This window comes from Cyprinodon tularosa, unplaced genomic scaffold (assembly GCF_016077235.1).
Source record: "Cyprinodon tularosa strain WSP-4 unplaced genomic scaffold, ASM1607723v1 ctg822, whole genome shotgun sequence".
In the NCBI taxonomy this organism is placed as follows: Eukaryota; Metazoa; Chordata; class Actinopteri; order Cyprinodontiformes; family Cyprinodontidae; genus Cyprinodon; species Cyprinodon tularosa.
In genome coordinates this window covers 93,153-118,797 of record NW_024039588.1, presented here as the reverse complement: position 1 = coordinate 118,797, position 25,645 = coordinate 93,153, and the positions used below count along the sequence as shown (strand labels likewise).

The 25,645-nt window shown below is 42.4% G+C and overlaps 1 protein-coding gene across 1 annotated transcript; it reads left to right on the top strand.

Annotated features, from left to right (window-relative positions):
- Window positions 1-7,851: 7,851 nt before the first annotated feature.
- LOC119774659 lies at window positions 7,852-25,156 on the top strand. Its single transcript, XM_038272294.1, has 6 exons — window positions 7,852-8,139; window positions 8,218-8,322; window positions 9,019-9,351; window positions 10,417-10,740; window positions 12,082-12,414; window positions 24,792-25,156. The coding sequence occupies exons 1-6, from the start codon at window positions 8,010-8,012 to the stop codon at window positions 25,151-25,153; spliced, it is 1,587 nt and encodes a 528-aa protein (XP_038128222.1). The 5' UTR covers window positions 7,852-8,009; the 3' UTR covers window positions 25,154-25,156.
- The last annotated feature ends 489 nt before the right edge of the window (window positions 25,157-25,645 follow it).

The window sequence follows — 25,645 nt, the reverse complement described above, 5'->3', positions numbered from 1 at the left end:
CGCACAACCATTAAAAAAATCCCGACTTTAGACCGCTGCTTCCGCAACCCGGCCCCCGATAAAGTGGAACAAAATGGAGGATAGATCCAAACTAAATATTTAGTTTGACGGTTAGCTAAATATGTAATTTGTTAAACACATATTTACTTGAATGGTAGTTAGATCCAAACGTAATTTAACAAACTAAATATTTAGCTAGCTTGGTGCTAGCTAAATATTAATGCTATAATGCTTCAATAAAAGCTGTTATTTATTCTTTTTCCATTCTGGAGACCAAAGCTATTTATTTACATTTAGTGGCCCTGATGGCGGCGAGCTAGCTGCAGCCACCGCTGCCCTGCATGGAGCATGGAGCGCCATCAGGAGGTCAGGAAGGTGAAGCGTCTGACTGAGGGTTGAAAGTAGGGCTGCAACAATTATTTAGTAAATCGATTAATCTTTTGATTACTTTTGCAATTAATATTCGGACGGCAAAAGGTTCCTTAAAGAAAACTTTGTTATTAAATAAAACCAGATCAAACTAAAAGTTTTTTTCACTTGAGGATTTCTGGATTATTACGGAGCCCCTCTGATGACATGGTCAAAAAAAATTTTTAATTGTGGCCACGAAGTAGTATTTCGTGGCCACGCAATAAGTTTAACGTGCGCACGAAATACTTATTAATAATATTAATATCATTCCTGGACAACTGGGTAAGCAAATCGAGCGCGCCTTCTCTAAGGTCTAAGGCGCGCTCGATTTGCTTACCCAGTCGGTCTCCGCCAGTCACGTGACATTTGTTGCTAAGACGCCATTTTAGGTGGAAAAGGCATAGTGTAAACAACCGCAGCATAGCTAAACGAAGGACTAAAGGCCCGTTTACATAGCAGCCTGTCCAAGATAAGTCATTACAGTTAACATAAGCCTGAAAACAGGGGCGGATTTATTGATATTATTAATAAGTATTTCGTGCGCACGTTAAACTTATTGCGTGGCCACGAAGTAGTATTTCGTGCGCACGAAATACTACTTCGCGCACGTTATACTTATTGCGTGGCCGCAAAATACTACTTCGTGGCCACAATTAAACATTTTTTTGACCATGTCATCAGAGGGGCTCCGTAGATTATAGAGCAGACTGACAGAAACTACCAGTTTTAGTCTGTGGATTTAGGCTTAGACTGCTGGAGGACATAGGGACCCCTTTTTCATCATTCTGCTTCATTCTATCTCTATTCTCCCACTCTGCAGAATCTGTTAGTTCAATCTCTAACGTTCTGCTCTCTCTGCTTTTTCTCATAGTAGCTTCATCTGGTCTGTTCCTGTTTGGCTGTGACTCCATCCTGGAGAGAAATATCAGCTGTGCTGCTGCCATCAACACCTTTGTTTCTAGATGTTGGAGCTTGGCCTGTTTTCCAGTGTAGTCCTGTTTCTCTGACTGTGACTAACTGGATGTGCTCTCTTCATCCTCTGACATGGGAGCTGGCTCGGAGCTCGTCTGCCTGGCTGTGTGTTTCCTGGACGGGGCCGCCTGTGGAGCTGGTTGACAGTTGCCTTTTGTATCTATGCTTCTTTTTCTATTACCCCGTTTACACTACCCTTAAAAAACTGAGCCGAGACCGGTCCGAGCTCAGTAACTGAGATAACTTGTCGTGTGTGAACGGAAACAACCTGAACTGAACCGAGATAGACATAACCGGACCGCGCTAACTGCAGACCAGTTCCCGAGGTGGGTTCGGCTCGGTTTTTTCCTGGCTCGGTTCTCTGATAACAAGAGCGCATGAGCAGAACGCGTCATCGCCGACTGGCTGCACATGCCGATTCACACTCCATTCAAGTACATCCGCGCAAGGTTGCCGTCTTCGCCTGACCCACCGCAAACACGGAAGTACAGCAATAATAATCAAGCATAACTTTCTGAATGTGACGGGCGCCGCCATTTTGATTTGCTTGATTCCCTCCTCCTTCGTCTTCTTCTTCTTGGGTTTTACGGCGGTTGACAAACAGCGTTTGGTGCATTACCGCCACCAGCTGCTTGAGTCCCTCCTTCAATCCTAGCAGTAATACCGCACATCGTCACTAGGAGGCGAGGAGTCGAGATAACCGAGATAAGTGTGACGTGTGAACGGTCGTCAAAACTGAGCTTGGCCTGGTTACCGATCCAAGCTCGGACCGGTCTGGGCCTGGATCGGTTTTTCAAGGGTAGTGTAAATGGGGCTTATGTCTGCTTCTGTCTCCTTGAACCCCAGTGGGCCTCAGCAGATGGCCGCTCACACTGAGCCTGGTTCTGCTGGAGGTTTCTTCCTGTTCAAAGGGAGTTTTTCCTCTCCACTGTCGCTACAAGCATGCTTAGTGTGAGGGATTGCTGAAGAGTCAATGAGTCGATGCAATCAGCTGGTTTTCCTTAGATAGAAAACTTTGAATCAATCTGACTGGATGATCTGGTGAACTGGAAAGGGGCCAGAGATGACATGATGTGAATTGGAGCTATAGAAATAAACTGAATAGAATTGAATTCTTTTATCTTAAATGCAAAATGTTTAAACATTATAGAAAATGTTGCTATAATTCCTGCTCTAAGTGGTTCAGCTGAAGACATGCTTCAGGTTTCCTATAATCCAGGGAACCATTAATGGTGTCAGCCTCAGTTAAAGGGTTGAAAGTCAGAACTGGGACTTGAACCGACAACCCTTTGGTTGTCATCATGTGAGAGGATAGATTCTGCTCCAGAGGCCTCCTACCAGCAGCTCCATCAGTGAGGACGCCGAGGGGCTGAAACTGTCCCCTCCCCTGCTGGATGCTACGGTGGCATCCATGGGGCAGCGGGGGGGAGGAGGCCGTCCTCCACAGGAAGGAGGAGGCTTTCAGGAGGGGAGGGGGTGGTGGCAGCACAGCAGGAGGTGGAGCCCAGGAGAGCAACAGGAGGAAGAACAACAGGAGGGAGTGTGTGAAGGTGGGAAAACATCAAAGGGCACTAAACAACCAGCAGAGACCCCCTCCCCCACCCGACCCCCCAGTCAACCCAGCACCCCCACCTACAGCAGCTGCTTTCCTTCTATTTACTGCCGTTTCATTGGAAACAAGCAGGAAAGGAAATTAAACAATTGGGAACTAATAAGTTATTACTGGATTACTGATACAGGAACCAGAGAATGGAAACCAGTGCTAACTACACTGTGTGGGAATATTTGCTAATAGGCTAAAGATTAAAATGCTTCATTCATTATGTTATTAGTTTTTCTTATTATTGACAAAACAGTTAAACAATTCAGAGCTTCTAGGAGGCTGTAAATTCTATAAAAACTCACCATGACAGGAGGCAGTTCTTCTCTGGATGATTGATGTTGGTAGATGTGATGGAAATTAAGTTTTAAAACATATTCAATAAAGGAATAATATAAGTAATAATAAAAGAAGAACATCCCTGAGGTTTCTCCTCCATGAATCCAGGATAACTGAGCTGTTCTGCTCATCCTCTCTGGATGCGGTCGGTCTTTTCTTTAGTGGCTGATCTTTAAAAAAATAAAATGATTCTTCTTTTTCTTTTTGTGGAGCTTCTATGGGTTTGAGATGCAAACCTGGAAGCTTTAAGAATTAAAATATTTCTGTCGGTTTAATTACTTCTAAATTCCAACAGCAGATTATTAAACTAAACTGAGCAATAATTATTTAACCTGGACTAAAACTGGGACTAAAACAGCAGCAGGTAAAGAGAAACCAAACCATTGGATGTGATCCTGCACTCAGGCTCCACAGCAATCATTTAATCTAGCTGCTGTATTTTTTATTCATATTTACTAAAGCACTAGATTGCTTAAAATCTTCAATAATTTACAAAGAGAATTATCCTAGTGCAGATGAGACGAGATAAAAATTTTAATGAATACCTCATAACAATGGTCTTTATTCAATATCTGGCACAGTGAACAGGTGGGAATACGGACTGGATCTGAACCTGGCATCATGTGTTAGCACTAAGGTTGCATTAAAACACGGACTGGATTTTGATCCCCGTGGTATTTTATACATAAATAAGTGGAACTGTGGAACACGCTGAGATGGGTGAGTCAGTCTCACTCCCACAGGGTGAGAGTTAACAGTCCTCCACAGGTGTCATCAATGATGCTGTAACTTTACAAACAACATAAAATAATCAATTTAAAAGCAATAAGGTTTTCTCATGGAGAATAAACAATGAAACAATCATAACAACATAAACTTTTCCTCGTTTTCCTCATTAAATTGAAGGGTGCATAGAAATAGGCTTTGCAGCAGCATCTTTAATGAAGGATAAAAGGTAAAGATCTTCACTGGAAGCCTCACATGGAGGGAGAATACAGCATGCTGCCCTCTATCGAGTAAACCGTGTAACTGCAATATTGATCCAACCTAAACAGCAGGCTGAACATTGGTTCCACCCTAAAACATTTACAGAGGCCCCTAAACCTGCATTCTAACCATAGATTGTCTGATTTTCTTAACTCAATATTATTTTTAACATATTTTGAAAATTAAATCTATGAAATCAACATAAACAGCATAACTGCTCCTGATGCAGGAACATGAAGGAAACATCTGGGCTTTCCAGCTGCTGCCAGCAGTTCAATGTCTTCACATTAGCTGCAGGGAGGACTAACCCTGCTGATCAGGGAACAGGGGCAGGTTTAGGGAATGTGGGGCCCTAGGCAAAGACAGGCAGGGGGCCCTCTGAATGGAGACGACATAGAACAGCCCCATTCTCCAGATAGAGAAATGTTAATAGAATAGACATCCATTATCTGTTCTAGGTTGTGTCCCTCTCTTCTTGTCCCTTTTCTTCTTGTTTTCCTCTCTATGTTTTGTACTCAGCTGACTTTTCATGCTGTCTCTAAAGGAATGAAAGATTTTTTCCAAGCACTAAGCTCACTTAGCTGATTGCTCCTTCCTGTGTTTCCAAAAAGGCCAAAGTAAATAACCCAGTCCTTCTTTTCACTGTAGACAAGCCATGATCTGCTTATCTGTTCTCCATTTTTCATTTGGATGAAATAATAGCTGCATGAATCATGACAGCAGACAAGATAGAGGAGAGCAGGAGGCGGGGTTACCAATCTACTGGCTCTGGAGAGCAGAGTTCGCTGCTTTTAGATGTTGTCTCCAAAGTCTCCAGTAGCAGAAAAAAGTCTCTAGATTTGGCGCCAGGAGCTTTTTAGAAATCAAAGTGCTAGAGGGGTCTGAAAAGTGGCTAAATATAGCGACTAAAGCGCTAAGTTGGCAACACTGCTCTTTGCATGGTTTGTTTTCAAATGGTTTGCTGCTGTCTGTTTGGACCTTTCTGAACATGTGCAGCAAATGGACTGATCCAATATGGTGGACACTGAAGGGGGGGGCTGAGACACACTAAATATTATATTATCATCGTATGACGTAATCCGCACTCCGCTTTGTTTTTAAAAGATAAAAATATAAAAAACCTAACAGCGGATGTGTGGGGGAAAGTGATTGGAATATCTTCAGAACGGCTCCAGAAAGATCCGCCCAGTTGTTCTCTACCAGAACCTTCCTCCTCCTGGCCCAGTTGTTCTCTACCAGAACCTTCCTCCTCCTGGCCCAGTTGTTCTCTACCAGAACCTTCCTCCTCCTGGCCCAGTTGTTCTCTACCAGAACCTTCCTCCTCCTGGCCCAGTTGTTCTCTACCAGAACCTTCCTCCTGGCCCAGTTGTTCTCTACCAGAACCTTCCTCCTCCTGGCCCAGTTGTTCTCTACCAGAACCTTCCTCCTCCTGGCCCAGTTGTTCTCTACCAGAACCTTCCTCCTGGCCCAGATGTTCTCTACCAGAACCTTCCTCCTCCTGGCCCAGTTGTTCTCTACCAGAACCTTCCTCCTCCTGGCCCAGTTGTTCTCTACCAGAACCTTCCTCCTCCTGGCCCAGTTGTTCTCTACCAGAACCTTCCTCCTCCTGGCCCAGTTGTTCTCTACCAGAACCTTCCTCCTGGCCCAGTTGTTCTCTACCAGAACCTTCCTCCTCCTGGCCCAGTTGTTCTCTACCAGAACCTTCCTCCTCCTGGCCCAGTTGTTCTCTACCAGAACCTTCCTCCTGGCCCAGTTGTTCTCTACCAGAACCTTCCTCCTCCTGGCCCAGTTGTTCTCTACCAGAACCTTCCTCCTCCTGGCCCAGTTGTTCTCTACCAGAACCTTCCTCCTCCTGGCCCAGTTGTTCTCTACCAGAACCTTCCTCCTCCTGGCCCAGTTGTTCTCTACCAGAACCTTCCTCCTCCTGGCCCAGTTGTTCTCTACCAGAACCTTCCTCCTCCTGGCCCAGTTGTTCTCTACCAGAACCTTCCTCCTCCTGGCCCAGTTGTTCTCTACCAGAACCTTCCTCCTCCTGGCCCAGTTGTTCTCTACCAGAACCTTCCTCCTCCTGGCCCAGTTGTTCTCTACCAGAAACCTTCCTCCTCCTGGCCCAGTTGTTCTCTACCAGAACCTTCCTCCTCCTGGCCCAGTTGTTCTCTACCAGAACCTTCCTCCTCCTGGCCCAGTTGTTCTCTACCAGAACCTTCCTCCTCCTGGCCCAGTTGTTCTCTACCAGAACCTTCCTCCTCCTGGCCCAGATCTAGAAGCGCTGCTGTAAAGCTCACTGGCTCTGAGTTCTGTTGGCTGTAGAACAGTTTCTATTATTCTACTTTCTGAGGCCATTTTCTTTCTTCTTTTAAAAACATTGTTATCTTCTGGTCTAAAGCCTAAACACTCTGCTGCAGAAATATGCAGCAAACTGATGCTCATCCAATCAGAGCAGAGACTGTCTCACCTGTCAGAAAAGGGGCGGAGTTTAAAGGCTGACCTGCCATGAACTGCTCTACTGTTCCTCCTCCTCTCAGATCCAACAGAACCAGTAGAGCAGGATCTGAAGCCTCCACCTAGCAGAGAGTTTCTGCTCCTCAGCAGATGAGCCCAGAGGTTCTGGTCCACTTTAACCTGATCCAGTTCTGAGCCCAGAGGTTCTGGTTCTGCTCCCAGTGATCAGAGAGCTGAGTGGCGTTCAGATCCTCCCTCCTCCTGTGGGTGAGAACTGCTGCTTCCCGGAGGTGTAGAGACGGTGAAGTGTTGTCAGAGAGTCAGGAGGTGATCAGCTGCTGGGAGCTGATGTCCTCCAGGGCTCTGAAAGGTTCTCCTAGTTGCTCCTGGTTGCTCTCTGACAGGAAGATGATGAAGATGTTGGTGGTGTTTGGGATCCTGCTGCACGGTAAGATCAGCTTCCTCTCTCATCATCATCCTCACTTCAGTCTCTGGGTTCTTTCTCTCACATGTGGTTCTGTTTGATCTGATGTTCTGCTCTCCAGAGAACCGGGTCAGTAAATGTGTCATTGGATCTATTTTCTCTCTCCGTTTTGTAAAATAATCTGAAGGCCAGAAGCAGTTTGATGTTTCGGTTCCCTGTATGTAGAATAAGCCCCGCCCATTTCCTTTTTCTGGTTGCTCAACAAGTAAAAACAGGTCTCAAAAAATCCCTTTTCTGTCAAAGCTTGTTGAAAAATGCAGGCGGAGCGGCTAAATGTATTTCATGACATCATCCATGCTTTCCAAAGCTTCGTTCCTTTGTGACGATGAAACGGGAGCGTCCACCTTAGGAGGTCCACTGGATGTTTGACCTGATTTGGTATTTAGATTAACAGGTTCTGACAGGTAGACTGTCTACAGTGAAAACTTTCAACCAGAACCTTTAGCATGGCCAATATCTAACATGTCATTCTGACCCAATAGCTTTATCCTCCAAGCAGAACCTTCAGTGAGATGTTTCTATCAGAGCTCAGGCAGAACATCATGAATCACGGCAGTTATCTCTATTCTAACAGTGTCCCTGGAGGTCCACTTTCTAGAGGTGTTTGAAGGGGACCCGTTTGTTCTTCTGCGCTGTAAGTCTCCCTCTGTGGATTTAAAGAACGCCACAGTGGTGTGGAGCCGGTCCGACCTCAGTCCTTCCACCGTTCACCAGCGTGGACCAGAAGGAGATGACCTGACCAAGCAGAACCAGCTTTACACAAACAGAACCTCCATGAGGAGCGATGCCCTGGACACTGGAGACCTGGGGCTGAATCTGACCCGTCTGCAGGTGTCCGACACTGGAAACTACACCTGCAGCAGAGACGGACTGACACTGAGGACTGTTAACCTACAGGTCAAAGGTCAGGAACTAACCAAGCAGCTGCTGCTTTAAGAGGTGAGACGTTGTAGATGAAAATGATCTTCATTGTTCTCCACAGAAATATTTCCACTGTGGGGCAAAGTTCTCCTGGTTCTCCTGGTCCTCCTGGTTCTGGCGATCGTTGCTGGCTTGCTCTGTCATTTTCGTCACAATTTTAAGAAAGGTGAGTCACTGAAGCTGAAGCAGGTGAGATTAGTTTTCAATTCCATTCTATTCAGTTTACTTCTATAGCTCCAATTCACATCATGTCATCTCAGGTCACTTTCCAGTTCACCAGATCATCCAGTCAGATTGATTCAAAGTTTTCTATCTAAGGAAAACCAGCTGATTGCATCGACTCATTGACAGAAAAAGCAGAGAGAGCAGAACGTTAGAGATTGAACTAACAGATTCTGCAGAGTGGGAGAATAGAGATAGAATGAAGCAGAATGATGAAAAAGGGGTCCCTATGTCCTCCAGCAGTCTAAGCCTATAGCAGCATAACTATAGAGATAGCTCAGGATAACCTGAGCCACTCTAACTAGAAGCTTTATCAGAAAGGAAAGTTTTAAGCCTAGCCTTAAAAGTAGACAGGGTGTCTGCCTCACGGACTAAAACTGGTAGTTGGTTCCACAGGAGAGGAGCCTGATAACTAAAAGATCTGCCTCCCATTCTACTTTTAGAAATTCTAGGAACCACTAGTAAACCTGCAGATTACTAATTCTGTGACTGATTTAGACTATTTAGGCTCCCAGTCTGCTGCCTGGAGTCATATGAGGTTATTGAAGGACATCCAGACCTTTTCCAGAAGACCCTCTTCAAACCATAAGTTTGGTTCATTGTTGTGGAATTTATCTTTTACTTCTTCTTCTTCTCTCAGGTTACAAAATAAGGCTTCTGGAGGACTCTGGGGTGAAGTCTGTCCTGTTGCATTGCACGACCGCAGTTCCCCTCCCAGAGGACGCTACGGTGGAGTGGACAGACAGTCACGGCAACACGGTCTACCTGCATCAGAACCGCTGTAACAAGCCGGAGAGGCAGATCCAGTTCTACAGAGATAGAGTTACGATGCATGAAGACCTGCTGAGGACCGGGGACCTCAGTCTGACTCTGAAACACCCAACACGTGCAGACTCAGACACCTACACCTGCACCGTCTACAGCAGGAAGAGACGAGTTCTGGTGAAGAAACAGGTTCAGCTCCAGGTCAAAGGTCAGTGGACTCAATCTGATCATTAGTCTGATCAGTTATAAATACTTATTAGTAGGAGGAGGAGAAATGTTTCAGTTTGGAGACCTTCCTGCTCCCCAAAGCCTCAGTTGGTTGTGGTGTTATGACATCACAGCAGCAGAGTTTCCCTTAGCAAGACTGCTGATATCTTCAGTACTTTGGAAACGTGCCGACAGTAGGATTAATAAGTGAAAAAAACATAAAATACGCCTACATAATCACATTGCAACTTGTTTGTGAAACTACACGCATCAACATGGTGCAGATTAGATCTTTTCAGATGTATAGACCTTTTGATTAATTATTCAATTAATTAATTAATGAATTTTGTTAAATTTTACCTGAAGACTATGAATATATTTAATAACTAGAACTGCGAGTTATAGTTCATTAATAGGTTATTATGATTTGCTGTTAAAAATCCAGTTGTCTTTCACCCAATTTAGTAATTTAGACTATGGATATCAGCAGAGTTATTAGTCATTAACCAAATAAATTGTTTCTTCAAATTTTAACCAAAAGGAGGACGGATCTAACCTGAGTGATTAATCATTCACTGCATAAATAACCACAAATAACCAAACATTGGTGCCTTTATTAACTAATAATCCCTATTTTAGTATTATTAGATCTAATAACTACGCAAACAGTAATCACTACTAATAAGAACAAGTAAATAAAAAGCTGATAAAAATGGTGAGAAAGTGGTTTAAGAGTCTCTGAGGAATGTTCAAGTTTTAATGCTTAATGCATTTAAAGTGTCCTTTAGAATAGCAGCAGATGAATGTGAATAAATCCCTGATGGAGAGACGCTGAAAGCAATCATTTGGTTTTACAGTGAAAAATTAATCTGGAAGGTATTAAAATACAGCAGCGTGTAGAAAACAGAGTTAGCTCAGATTATATCAGGAGGCCCGGCTACGAGGCGGCGCTCAGCTACAACAAAGAGCTGTAAAATGTTGCCCTAAGATGGCCGCCACCACGTATCAACATGGCTGAACATTTTAATTGATTTAAGTTTCCTTTTTGTCTTTGTTGTCCTCTCAGTCCAACAGGTGGAGGTGGATTCAGGGACGGATGCTGTCCGTCTACCCTGTGAAACCACAGTCCAGCTGCTGGATTCAACAGTTCAGTGGAGGGACAGTAATAACAGGCTGGTCCACATGTTGCAGGATGGTTCAGACGTCCTCAAAAATCAGGACCAGATATACAGAGACAGAACAGCAATAAATGGAGACTTTTTACAAACCGGAGACCTCAGTCTGACCCTGAAACATCTCACGTATAAAGACAGTAACATCTACACCTGCACCATCAACAGCGGAGGGGGAGACGTTCTGATGAAGAAGCAGGTTCAGCTTCATGTCAGAGGTCAGTGGTTCACATCTGTTGGTGTCTATTCCAGAAATGTGATTAATCAGAATCAGTTCAGACTGAAATTGTAGGATCTCCACCTTTAAGGTCTTTATTTTTCTTGACTTCTTGGTTAAAATGGAAAATTATTCAATGTATCCTGGATAAGCCCCCAAATAAAAACATGTAAAAGCGACAAAAGCAGCTCAATTATGTATTCTGCTTAATGCCAAAGTAGATTTCCTGACACAGAACCATAGAGATCCATTTCAAGAAGCAGGTTAACGAGTTTTCCATGTCACAAAAAGCATTTACTCAACTTTTTAAGTTGTCCAGATATGAGACGACAACTAAAGTTTATTTGGTGAATGCTCAACCATGTGCATCACTCCACCTGATCCTACAGGGTTTGTGAAACCAAATCAGATCAGCCGTTCTGAAACCAAACTTTCCCTCCTCAAGTTAAATCAAGTCAGGTTCCTGAGCTGGACTCTGAATTTGTTGACACTGCTTTGTGAAATGGACCTCAGGTCCAAGACTGAACCAAGCATCTCCCAAACCATAGGCACAGTCCAGCTATGTCTGATCCATTCCAGATCATTACTGAACTAGAAAGGACACATTGTCCTGCATTGTCCCTTCATTGTCATCTTGGTCTTTTAAAGCGACTCTTTCTTCTGGAATGTTTATATAATAATATTGGTTTTTTTCCTGGAATGTAAACCATAGAAAAAGAAATGAAAAAATAGTGAAATAAATAAGACTAAGTTTATTTATATAGTACCGATTCACAACACGCATTATCTCAAGGTATTTTACAGAGACAACACAGTCAGATTAAGTAAAAGTTTATGTAATTTTGCATTTTGTTTCTGACTCTTCAGCAATCCCTTGCATGTTTCTAGCGACAGTGGAGAGGAAAACTCCATTTGAACAGGAAGAAACCTCCAACAGAACCAGGCTCAGTGTGAGCGGCCATCTGCTGAGGCCCACTGGGAGAATAGAGATAGAACGAAGCAGAATGATGAAAAGGGGTCCCTATGTCCTCCAGCAGTCTAAGCCTATAGCAGCAGAGCTATAAAATTAATATTAATTAGTAGTTTTTTTTCCAATAAATTATATTTAATTACTCTATTTTTATTATTATTGTGTTTAAATTATGGGCCATTAATAAGGTAAGTCAATTTTGTTCAGAGGGAGGGGCTAAGGATGCATCCAGAGTCCCAGCCAATAAGGCATCAATAATAATAGATTAATAAAGTTTAGTCTTAGAGCCTCAGAAAATCTGTCAAAGAAAGTAGCAGTCAGTGGTTTTAAACTAAATGATGAAGATCTGCTTCCTCTTCGTTGATTTCACAGACTGTCACCTGGAGTTGGAGAAAGGGGTGGAGTCTGTCCTGCTACCATTTAAAGTGTCCCCAGAACTTCTTAAAGATTCCCAAATTGAGTGGTGGCGCTATGAACCTGCCCCAAAAATTAAGCTTTATTGTTATCGAAATGGTTTTGGTCGAACCTATGGACATGCCAGGTCCTTCAGAATCCAATCGGAGATGAGCAAAGACCTGCTACAAACTGGAGACATCAGTCTGACTCTGAAGAAGACCCTAGATGAAGGAGACGAGAGTTATAGATGTGGAGTCTGGAGGGATGGGGACCTGCTGGGATGGACAACAGTTCTGCTCAAAGTCAAAGGTTTGTTAACAGAGTAGAGTCTGTTTATGTAGAGTTAACATGTTTTTAATGGTCGGTCAGAATGGATCTTATTGGGCTGATCTACATTTTCCATATATTTTGTGTGAGTCGACAGGCTTGAACCAGCTGCTACAGTCAGAATCAGGAAATCTGACTACTCTACAAAAATTGTTAATCTAAATAAGTAATTTTTTCTTAAAATAAGTGCAGTTTTTCTTGAATTGAGGAGGTAAGTGAGACACTTTGCCAAATTAACAAGACAATTTACATTTAAGAAAAAAAAATCATTCTCATATTTCAATTGCAAATTGTCTAATTGTCTTACTTTAAATGGGTGATAGAATGATTCTATAGGGTATCTGGTCCTTCAGGCCTCTAATAGGGTGATTGAATGATTCTATAGGGTATCTGGTCCTTCAGGTCTCTAATAGGGTGTAGAATGATTCTATCGGGTATCTGGTCCTTCGGGTCTCTAATAGGGTGATAGAATGATTCTATAGGGTATCTGGTCCTTCAGGCCTCTAATAGGGTGATAGAATGATTCTATAGGGTATCTGGTCCTTCAGGTCTCTAATAGGGTGATAGAATGATTCTATAGGGTATCTGGTCCTTCAGGTCTCTAATAGGGTGATAGAATGATTCTATAGGGTATCTGGTCCTTCAGGTCTCTAATAGGGTGATAGAATGATTCTATAGGGTATCTGGTCCTTCAGGTCTCTAATAGGGTGATAGAATGATTCTATCGGGTATCTGGTCCTTCAGGTCTCTAATAGGGTGATAGAATGATTCTATAGGGTATCTGGTCCTTCAGGTCTCTAATAGGGTGATAGAATGATTCTATGGGGTATCTGGTCCTTCAGGTCTCTAATAGGGTGATAGAATGATTCTATAGGGTATCTGGTCCTTCAGGCCTCTAATAGGGTGATAGAATGATTCTATAGGGTATCTGGTCCTTCAGGTCTCTAATAGGGTGATAGAAGGATTCTATAGGGTATCTGGTCCTTCAGGTCTCTAATAGGGTGATAGAATGATTCTATCGGGTATCTGGTCCTTCAGGTCTCTAATAGGGTGATAGAATTATTCTATAGGGTATCTGGTCCTTCAGGTCTCTAATAGGGTGATAGAATGATTCTATAGGGTATCTGGTCCTTCAGGTCTCTAATAGGGTGATAGAATGATTCTATAGGGTATCTGGTCCTTCAGGTCTCTAATAGGGTGATAGAATGATTCTATGGGGTATCTGGTCCTTCAGGTCTCTAATAGGGTGATAGAATGATTCTATAGGGTATCTGGTCCTTCAGGTCTCTAATAGGGTGATAGAATGATTCTATAGGGTATCTGGTCCTTCAGGTCTCTAATAGAGTGATAGAATGATTCTATAGGGTATAGAATGATTCTATAGGGTATCTCGTCCTTCAGGTCTCTAATAGGGTGTGTAACATTGGTTGTGCTCTGATTGGTTGGTTTACAACGAGCCAAGCTGCTGAGCAAAGACGCATCATAGCAACAAGCACTCACTCACTGAAACATCAGATTGTTGATATGGTAGGGGGACCAGACGTCCAGTGTATTCTCATTATCACTTCGTATGAAATCGTACGGAAAGTTATGCACAGTATTTCGTACGTTTTTGACGTTTTTTTCGTCGTATTTTGTCGTATTTTTACGTCTTGCCTCGAGACAAGATATCCTTGCGCATGCGCATCTTACGCACCATTCAATAACATAGAATTTAACATACAGTTAACCCTAACCCTCACCCTAAGATACAAAACAGCAAGCAACCTAGTTAGAGACATGAAGAAGTAATTATTGCACTGTTTTTCCCAGTTTTACGTCCGTCCGCGGATCTGCTTTTTTCGTCTGTCTGGTCGTGCATGCGCACTGATCTGCTTTTTCGAGGAAAAACGTCAAAAACGTACGAAATACTGTGGATAACTTTTCATACGATTTCATACGAACTGATAATGAGAATATGTTGAGACGTCCTCTTTTTCCACGACATGTCCTACTTTTCTACTTTTCCTACCTAAAAAATATGTCCGGGGGAGGGGGGGGTATCAAAATCTTCCAGAATTTTGATCGACTACAGTGCAGCAGAACCGAGCCATCAGCTCCGGGGCTAGTCTGGGAACAGAGCGACCAAACCCGAACCTGACACTGGCAGCCCCGTGCCTTCCCCCCCGCTTTTCCCCTAAGGCAGTATGGGGGAAGCATACCATCACTGGGTCGGGTTCGGACCAGCCCCGGAGCTGATGGCTCGGTTCGAATGCCCGGTCCGGTCCAGTCAACAGAGTAAACACACTTATTTTAAGAAATGTCTACTTATTACTAGGTCCTTTTTGCAGTGTTCCTGTTAGATAGTTAAAGCTGAAATCATTCTGAGAAAACAGAGGATTTTATTCCCAGTTTGTTCTGCTTTAGAAAATAAAGATAAACCCAGAAACACCATCAGTAATTATCTGCTCTGTAGGGGTTTCAATGTTTCTGACACTCTCCGTAGGGATGTCCCTCTATAATGTTGAATTCAGAAATCGGTTGATTATCAGCCATAAAAGTTTCATGTTTTCTAATTTATAAATTTATTTTAACATTTAATTATGTCACCTGTAGATAATCATAAATGTTTTCATACCCTTTACTAGCTGTTGTTCTCTGAGTAATATCATTATTAATTTTCACACAGTATTAATGTGATTATTTTCTAAAATCTAAATGATTTGATGTGCGCTGATATAGTATTGGGTCAATATTAATATCCATCAATAATCAAAACAATATCCATATCCAAAGGAAAAAGTCGTATTGGGACACCCCTACTGGTTCGCATTAGCTAAAATTTGTTTTTAAAAATGAGAAATAAATTCCATCAGTGTTGTTAAGTTAGCTGCTAACCTAAAGCTTGAAAGTGAAACCAGAGGCATGGAGCATATGTGGGTAAATGCAGTATACCAAATAAAGCCATAATCAGAAGGTCTAAGTTGAGCTCTGGGAGAATGTTCAATGTGGGCTTCACTAGACGCAACACATTAAAGTGTTTATTTTTTGTTAACAAATTTACAGTTGAACACAATAAGGACAGATAAGTCAGTTTTATTCTTTTTCATGAACAAATCCATGATTGGTTTGCAGCCTGCACTTCATATAACCCCAAAAGGCTGTTTAAACGTCCCAAGTTTGGTTGTGAGAAGTGATCAATATAATGTTGGTATATGGATGAGTGTGGTTGGGGGGGGGGAGCAAGCTGTAGCGCCTCCTGCTGCACTGATGGGCGATACAGTTGGCTTCTTTCTGGGCTAAAGCATAACTACCTCTAGCTCGCCGCCCAACGAATGGGAAAATATGAACATAATTGACAATGCTCACAATTAATACTATAAACATTCATTACATTAATATAGTCATCTACATGATTAATCCTAATTAAAAATATACAAAACAACTACTCATTGAGCACTCAAACAATTCATTACTATATTAAATGGTTTTGCTCATAAATACATTTCAAACTCAGGCTTTAGCTACTTTAGCTCAAGTTGTTTTTGGTGCTCAGGGTTTGTATGGAGGACCGACTCTGACATGATTAAACACAAATACAGAAATAAAGACTTAATAAATACATATGGAATCAATTAAATTCAATTAAATGCATCAAGAGTGCAGCAACTCTGAACATACAAATATAGATTTTCTTTAAATTACCTTCTCTTTTTATTCTCCTGTGTATTATATACCTTATGTTTTCATGTAATATCATTTTTGAATTCATTTTTTATTAATATTTCAATGAGTGGAGGCTTTGAGGACCCAAATGCAGAGATTAGTAGGCAGATATACGTTTTGCTAATTTAGTGAAGGACTCACAGGCAATTGAGGCAGAAAATCAAAAATCCAAAATAACGAATACAGAAAAATGCAGAATCTAGGAGACATCAGGGAAAAACACACATGAGGAGCCAGGAAAAGATGAGGAACAGCACAGGGAGAGTATATATGGGAGACTGAACAAAGACTGGACCAATGAGCTGATTGGGAGCAGGTGTGAATGGAAGCATCTAGAAGGGAGCCAAGGGGAAAGGGAACAACCACAAGGGGGCAACAGAGAGCAACCCAAGAACAAAACACCATTAGAACACAACTACAAATACACAGAAACTAAAACTAAACTTAAACAGAGACTAGAACCCTGAGAGATTGCTTCGATTTTCTTCCTGTTTTAATTTTCGTTTTTATTATTTTTTTTTACCGTATTTATATTTTTCACTGTTTTTTTATTTCTTTCTGTCCTTTTTCTATTTCTTTATAAATGAATGTTTTTCATGCATTCTGGCGTTTAGCTTCACTAAACTGAAGCTAAACACCAGAGAAATGTGGCAAAGCTAAACTACTATGAAATAACAAAAAGTAGTTAAACTACATCAAAGCTTACTGATGAAGATCCTCAGTCATCAGGTCAGAGTCATTCCAAAAATGTTAAAAAAAACAATCCACTGGACCTCAGGTTTGAAGACGTTTCGCTTCCCATCCAGGAAGCTTTCTCAGAGGCAAAAACAAAGCTTTGTTGACTCTATAACCTCAACACTATTTTTTTTACATTTTTAACTGAAAAAGCTTCCTGGTTGGAAAAGAAACGTCTTTAAACTTGGAAACAAAGTCCAGAGGATTGATCTTTAAACTATGATGGTTTTGATGTTCTGATTGTTCTGATTGTTTTGATGTTCTGATTGCTTTGATGTTCTGATTGTTCTGATTGTTCTAATGGTTCTGATTGTTCTGATGTTTCTGACTGTTCTGATTGTTCTGATGGTTCTGATTGTTCTGATTGTTCTGATGTTCTGATGGTTCTGATTGTTCTGATGGTTCTGATGTTTCTGATTGTTCTGATTGTTTTGATTGATCTGATGGTTCTGATGTTTCTGACTGTTCTGACTGTTTTGATGTTCTGATTGCTTTGATGTTCTGATTGTTCTGACTGTTCTGATGTTTCTGACTTTTCTGATGTTTCTGACTGTTCTGATGGTTCTGATTGTTCTGATGGTTCTGATGGTTCTGATGTTTCTGATTGTTCTGATTGTTCTGATGCTTCTGATGGTTCTCATTGTTCTGATGGTTCTGATTGTTCTGATGGTTCTGATTGTTCTGATGCTTCTGATGGTTCTCATTGTTCTGATTGTTCTGATGGTTCTGATTGTTCTGATTTTTCTGATGTTCTGATGGTTCTGATGGTTCTGATGGTTCAGATTGTTCTGATTGTTCTGATGGTTCTGATGGTTCTGATTGTTCTGATGTTCTGATGGTTCTGATGGTTCTGATTGTTCTGATGTTCTGATTGTTCTGATGGTTCTGATGGTTCTGATTGTTCTGATGGTTCTGATGCTTATGATGTTCTGATGGTTCAGATTGTTCTGATTGTTCTGATGGTTCTGATGGTTCTGATTGTTCTGATGTTCTGATTGTTCTGATGGTTCTGATGGTTCTGATTGTTCTGATGGTTCTGATGTTCTGATTGTTCTGATGGTTCTGATGGTTCTGATTGTTCTGATGGTTCTGATGGTTCTGATTGTTCTGATTGTTCTCTACCTTCTCTGCAGGAGGAGGCGTCAGAGACAGAAGTTCCTCCGTTGACATGACTCCACTGATGATCGACAGCCAATAAAAGAGAAACTGAGGGACACAGAGAGGACGGATGATCAATCATTGAGAGATCAGTGATGTCAGAGGGATGTCAGAGTGTTGTCACATGGTGATCAGGACCAAAAGCTGTTAATGTTTGCTTCAGAGGCAGCAAGCTCATGTTTGATGTCTTTGTAATGTATTCTTGTCACATTGGAAGGAGTCAGTTTGGACAGGAAGTCCCTCTGATTGGTCCTCTCTCTGATGACGTCCCGCCTTGATGTGGGGCTGAGTTTAGGTCCTGCAGCCTCCTGGTTGTAGGCGACGTGTTACAGTGCGCTGCTGCTTTCAGCGACTCCTCGCCGTTGGATGCATCACATCAGGATCATAACACTGTAGTAGTGAACTATAGGCAGGGGTTGCACCAGGAGTTTGGGGTCCCATGAAAGATTAAAAAATAGTGTATTCAAGCTTTAAAAACACTATAAAGATGCACTGAAGAGTTTACATGTTCAATGTCATTTTTATTGAAAAATTTCCACAAAGAAAAATGATCATAACATGAAAAAGATAAATATAAACTATTGACCTAAAAGGTTAAATTAAAACAAAAAACTCCTGTATCTATGCTCACATGACAGGAACATAGGTTTTATATTTATTTAGAAAATATAGTCACTTCAGTTCAGTTTATTTCTATAGCTCCAATTCACATCATGTCATCTCGGTTCACTTTAAAGACAAAATTCATCCAGATTGGTTAAAAAAAACTCCTGTTAGTTTTCACTCTAACTTTATTAAAGGACAGATTATTTTTATTCCGGCTCTGATAACTTATTCTTCATTCATGTCTGTAATGAAAAACATGTCATGTTTGGTTAATATATTCATGCTTTGTGTCACTGTTTACGGATGAAAATACGGCAGAACACAAAGATGATTTATTTCACAGCTTATTTTTTTATACGGCGCCCCCTGCTTGTAGGCTTTATTATGGAACAATAACGGTTTTATTATTCTTTTACTAACAGCGTCTCATGTGTCTGAAATTTATCTAATCAACTTATCTTCTTTTTTTTTTGTTACCATATTTTCTGGACTATAAAGTGCAGTAAAAAAACTTAAAAACATTTTGAGATAACAGTGCGTCGTATAGTCCAGAGTGGTTGATTCTGGTTGTGCTTACTGACCTGGAAGTACGGAACAGGATTAGGGCCACTGCAAAAAAAAAAAAAAAAAAGTTAACTGATTTTTTTATTTTCTTTGTGTTTAATTTGGGGGGGGGGGGAATCAGAATTCTGAAAGAGAAGTAAAAATTCAAACTTTTTTTCTCCATATTAAATAAACATTTCAATTTATTTTTCCATTGGCCCTAATCCTCTTCCATATCGAAGCGATTGTTAGTGGTCTGTCAACATTTTTTTGCAGGACTTTTGTAAACCACAAGCCTTACGGCTGCTATAGTCACCATTGTGGCGGAGTAACACATGCTGAGCTTCACTATTATAATTCAGTGTGTGTAGAAATGGCAGCTGTGAAGAAACAGGCTCTAAACACACACTTAGTTTTTGTAAAGTGCTATATAATAAAGTTGGATTGGACCTGCTCCTTCTAGTCTGGCATATCTTAGATAAGAATAACAATAGAAAACAGACCATTTATTGACAGCAGGCCTTATAGTGCAGAAAATATGCTACTTTTTAAATTCAGTGCTTGAATTTATTAAGGCTGTTAATTAATGGTATGAATATAATTTGTTACATAAAAGTCCAGAAAAGAAGACTCACAGTCGGCCGATGCAGTCCTTCATTTCAGTGTTTCCCAACATTTTCAACCTGCTCACCCTTTTTATAATCCAGGCTGTTCTCTCTTCTTGTCCCTTTTCTTGTTTTCCTCTCTATGTTTTGTACTCAGCTGACTTTTCATGCTGTCTCTAAAGGAATGAACGATTTTTTCCAAGCACTAAGCTCACTTAGCTGATTGCTCCTTCCTGTGTTTCCAAAAAGGTGACGGCAGGAGGCGGGGTTACCAATCTACTTGCTCTGGAGAGCAGAGTTCGCTGCTTTTAGATGTTGTCTCCAAAGTCTCCAGTAGCAGAAAAAAGTCTCTAGATTTGGCGCTAGGAGCTTTTTAGAAATCAAAGTGCTAGAGGGGTCTGAAAAGTGGCTAAATATAGCGACTAAAGCGCTAAGTTGGCAACACTGCTCTTTGCATGGTTTGTTTTCAAATGGTTTGCTGCTGTCTGTTTGGACCTTTCTGAACATGTGCAGCAAATGGACTGATCCAATATGGTGGACACTGAAGGGGGGGGGGCTGAGACACACTGAATATTATCAGCGTTCTGATGGCATTTTATCAAAAACATAAATAATGTGCAGAAATCAGGAATAGCTGCATTAACCATGCATGTAAACAGAGCTGTATGGGGCCCCCAGGAACTTGGGGCCCTAGGCAGCTGCCTGGTATTGCCTGATGGTAAATCTCCTCCTGCTTAGATCCAGTGATGTTCTCTACAAACCAGAAAGCTCTTCCTGCTCCCCATGCAGCCCAGACTGTTAAAGAACCAGACAGGATTTGACTTCATGTATTTTTGCAATAAAATCATCCAACAGAACAAAATGGATGTTTCTGTGTGTTTGGAGTCAAACAGGCTGAGATTGATGACAAATATCCAACGTTTAGCAGATGGTAAACAACCATCAGCATGTGGTGACCTCAGTAAAGCAGCAGTTAGCAGTTAGCTTAGCCTTCTGCTATTGAGATGCATGTAAACTCTGATGGTTTTTCCAGCACCTCTAGTCTGTGGTGATTTAATCAGCTTCTTAAGCTCGGGAGAGGCTGGTGATGCTGAGGGATATGGGGGTGCAGCAGGAAAATATGAGCAGTGCAGATGGCTATAAAATGTATGATGGAGGAGCAGCTTGTGGAACAGATACAGCCAGTTCTTTAGTTTTTAGGACTTCATTTAAATCTGATTATCAGATAAATCCGTCCCTGCGGTGACGTTGTTAAAGGGAGAAGTTGCTTCTCCATCCGTCCGTCGCTGGGAAAGCTGTCAGTCTCTCCTGTTTCCAGTTCAAGAACAGCATGAGATCTGCACCTCTATGGAGACCAGCTCCATTCCTCATTTAGATGTCTGTTAAACCTGAGGACCTCAAATACTCTCCTCGGCAGCTGATCCGGGTCTGAGCCCAGAGGTTCTGGTGCTGCCAGTAGAAGTTCTGCTCCCAGGTCCGTTACGCCCAGGCTGCTTAGAGTGAACGGAGAGAGGATCTCAGTCCAGATCCCCTGAGCTCCTCCTTCCCTCCACCTCAGACCTGCTGCTTCCTGGAGGACAGTAATGAGTCAGACGTCAGGTGATCAGCTGCTGGGAGCTGATGTCCTCCAGGGCTCTGAAAGGTTCTCCTAGTTGCTCCTGGTTGCTCTCTGACAGGAAGACGATGAAGATGTTGGTGGTGTTTGGGATCCTGCTGCACGGTAAGATCACCTTCCTCTCTCATCATCATCATCTCCAAATTCTGACCAGACTTCATCAGCGGATGATTTTCTCTCCATCAGATATTTTAACAGCTTTTCCTTTCAGTTGATTTAATGTTTCAAGTAGAAAATAAATCATTTTATTGATCTTTTTTGTAAAGTTTGTTGTTCTGGGATCTGTCCTTAACGAGTCGGCCGTCTGATCCGGCCTTTGGACCCGCCAGTCTGGCCCCTCCCTGCTCCTCTGTCATATTTCCTCCTGCTTTGCTCTTATCAGACTCATAAAATCACAGAGTAAACTTTAAAACTAAAACATAAACGCGAATCAATGGAATCCAACTCCAGTCCTTCATGGAAGGTAGTTTGTAAGATTTAGAGCAAAGCCCTGAATGGAAGTTAATTTATATACCGTGGTTCATTTCACTGGCAGGTCCATTCAAAGCTGCACAGGAGAAAAATTAAATCACATTGCAGCAGCAAAGTGACATTGAAATCATTTTAGTAACATATTTACATTAAAAAATTAAATATATAGACAAATGGAAGTAAAGTTGGATGGAAACTTAACTAATGCCAGTTAGTTAAGTTAGTAAAAGGTAACGATATACAGACATGTTTTAATCCGGATTTAAAGCAACTCAGGCTTTTAGCTCTTTGCCAGTTTTCTGGAAGCTTATTCCAGATCAGTAGAACATTGAATAGAACTAAATGCTTCTTTTCTGTGTTTGGTTCTGGTTCTGCAGAGTAGATCCAATCCAGAGCTGAGAGGTCTGGCTGTCGACCCCCTGCTAAGCAGTCTGAGATGTATTCTGGAGCTCAGCTATTCAGGGATTTCTAGACTAACAGACGGGTTTTAAGGTCTATTCTCTGAGCTATAGGGAGCCAGAAGAACTTCAGTACCGGGCCGATGTGCTCTACTTTCTTTTACCCCATTTACACTACCCTTGAAAAACCGGTCCGAGACCGGTCTGAGCTCAGTAACTGAGATAACTTATGGTGTGTAAATGGAAAGCAAACTGAACTGAACCGAGATAGACACAACCGAACCGAGCTAACTGCAGACCAGTTCCAGAGGTGGGCTCGGCTCGGTTTTTCCCTGGCTCGGTTCTCTGATAACAAGAGCGCATGAGCAGAACGCGTCATCTCCATCTGGCTGCACATCGCGATTCACACTCCATTCCAGTAGTTGGCGCTAATGCCCCTCCAGAAGTTGCTTGCCAACCAACACAAAACAGAACAAGATCAACTAAGTTAAGCCGACTTTCTCAAGTAAATCCACAAAAGGTTGCCGTCTTCGCCTGACCCTCCGCAAACACCGAAGTACAGCAACAATAATTAAGCATTACTTTCTGAATGTGACGGGTGCCGCCATTTTGCTTTGCTTGATTCCCTCCTTCTTCGTCTTCTTCTTGTGTTTTATGGCGGTTGGCAAACAGCTTTTGGTGCATTACTGCCACCAACTGCTTGATTTCCTCCCTCAATACTGGCAGTAATACAGCAGATTGTCACTAGTAGGCAAGGAGTCGAGGAATCGAGATAGCGTGACGTGTAAACAGTCGTCAGAACCGAGCTCGGCCTGGTTAACTGATCCGAACTCTCACCGATCGGTTTTTCAAGGGTAGTGTAAATGGGGTATTAGTTCTACTGAGACCAAAGGCAGCAGGGTTCTGGACCAGCTGCAGCTCTTTGATCCACTCAATGATCTCCTTGGCTCGTATCAAGTTTAACAGCATTCTGCCAGATGACTTAGCTGATCTTGAACAGAAACACGTTTTAAACGCGAAGGCCATGATCAACATTAAAACTTGTCCTTTATTGACGTGTTTCTGTGTTAAAAATGTTTCTGATAATTGAATCGGTTGGCTAGCTCTAGTGGTGAGTCACCCGTTCTGCAAATAGGAGGCCTGAGTTCTTATCCCAGCTGGGGGGAATGAGCTGCCAGTGTGGGTCCTTAGGCAAGACCCTTCACACTATGGCCTGCTTTGGGGAGTGGGGGCCTGGTGGTTAGGGCATAGAGCTTGGAATCAGGAGATTTTAAGTTCAAGCCCCACTCCCACAGACTGCCACTCTGGGTCTCTGAACAAGACCCTTAACCCCACACTGCTCCCCGGGCGTCGCTCAATGGCAGCCCACTGCTCCCCAAGGGGAGGGGTTAAATGCAGAGTGTGGATTTTGTTGCTCTGTACTGTGACACTGGAATGACAGTAAAACGCTGGGGAAAAGAGAACTCCCAGTTTACCAGAAGAATATGAATATATTAAGTACCCTTAAATCAAGGGTAAAACAAATTCATTATTATCAGTTGAATGATTATAACTATAATTTGCTTACTGACCAGGGCTCCTAGTATCTTACATAAAAGGTTGGACTCCTGGACCGGCAGTTAAGAATTCAGTCTTTCAACCAATTTAGTAATTTAGATCAGGGGTTCCCAACCTTTTTTGACTTGTGCTCCACTTTGAGCATTTTGTCTTACCCTGAGCTCCCCTATCAGTCAAAACTATTGATATGGCTGGAAATTATGGGGGAAAAAAACATATCAATAAAAAATTTTTTATATTGATCAATATCGATAATTATCTAAAAGGTTTAAAACCATATTCACCTTCAGTTAGAAGCACCAGGCCAACCCTTTATCAGAAGGCAAGTACTAAAAACAGAAACACATCAACAGATGCATGGCTCAACACAGGAGAGCGCCCTCCTCTGGACAAACTCTGCTGTCCACCTACACCTTAAAGACAAAGGACATTCTTTGGAGGACCAGAATGTTCACATTTTGGACAAAGAAGACAGTGGTTTGAGAGGGGCGTGAAGGAAGCCATCTATGTTAAGTAAGAAAAAACAACCTTAAACAGAGGGGGGGGGGGGACTCTCGAAAATCTTTAGAGTTGATTCCTTCCCATTATCACCTCAGTTCCCATCGCAATGTTTAATAGGCTTTTCCTTTTCGAGAGCGGGTACAGGGTTGTGCATGTGCACTTTTTTAAAAGTGGAAGGGCGGGTCTTTTTTAAAACATCGCGAAAATCCTCCACTATACCTTTAACAGCTACCCCAATCGAATGAAATCAAATTATAGAGCTTTGCTAGGGAGTTTTCTATTAATTAAATTCTATTTGGTTTATTTCTATAGCTCCATTTCACAACAGATGTCATCTCAAGGCAAGGATAAAGTCGGCCCAATCGAAAAATTCTCGCACGACTGGAAATCGCCCTGAAAATCGCATAGTATACGCCCGGCTTTAAACACACCATCTTACTATGGCGGTTGTCTCTGTTCTAACAGTGTCCCTGGAGGTCCAAGCTCTAGAGGTGTTTGAAGGGGACCAGTTTGTTCTTCTGCCCTGTAAGTCTCCCTCTGTGGATCTAAAGAACGCCACAGTGGTGTGGAGCCGGTCCGACCTCAGTCCTTCCACCGTTCACCAGCGTGGACCAGAAGGAGATGACCTGACCGAGCAGAACCAGCTTTACACAAACAGAACCTCCATGAGGAGCGATGCCCTGGACACTGAAGACCTGGGGCTGAATCTGACCCGTCTGCAGGTGTCCGACTCTGGAAACTACACCTGCAGCAGAGACGGACTGACACTGAGGACTGTTAACCTACAGGTCAAAGGTCAGGAACTAACCAAGCAGCTGCTGCTTTAAGAGGTGAGACGTTGTAGATGAAAATGATCTTCATTGTTCTCCACAGAACTTTTTCCATTGTGGGCCAAAGTTCTCTTGGTTCTCCTGGTCCTCCTGGCTCTGGCGATCGCTGCAGGCTTGCTCTGTCATTTTCGTCACAATTTTAAGAAAGGTGAGTCTGTGAGTCTCTAAAGGAGGAGTTTAAGTTTACCTTGGGGTCTTGTTCACGAATGAGGGGAAGATTGAGCGGGAGATCGACAGGCGGATTGGTGCGCCGCCTGCTGTAAAGTGGGCAACCTGCCAGTCCGTTGTGGTAAAGAGTGAGCTTAGCCAAAATCAAAGCTCTTGATTTTCCGGTAGTTGTACTTTCCTAACCTCATCTATGGTCATTAGCTTTGGGTCATGACCTAAAAAATGAGATCTTGGATACAAGCAGCCTGAGGAGCTCAGTCATCCGGGGAGGACTCAGAGTAGAACCACCACTCCTCCTCAATGAGAGGAGCCAATTGAGGT

Coding starts and splice junctions, on each gene's coding strand:
- LOC119774659 (XM_038272294.1), top strand. CDS start 8,010: ATGAGGAGCGATGCCCTGGACACTGGAGACCTGGGGCTGAATCTGACC. Junction 8,140..8,217: donor TGTTAACCTACAGGTCAAAG/GTCAGGAACTAA, acceptor TGTTCTCCACAG/AAATATTTCCACTGTGGGGC. Junction 9,352..10,416: donor GGTTCAGCTCCAGGTCAAAG/GTCAGTGGACTC, acceptor TTGTCCTCTCAG/TCCAACAGGTGGAGGTGGAT.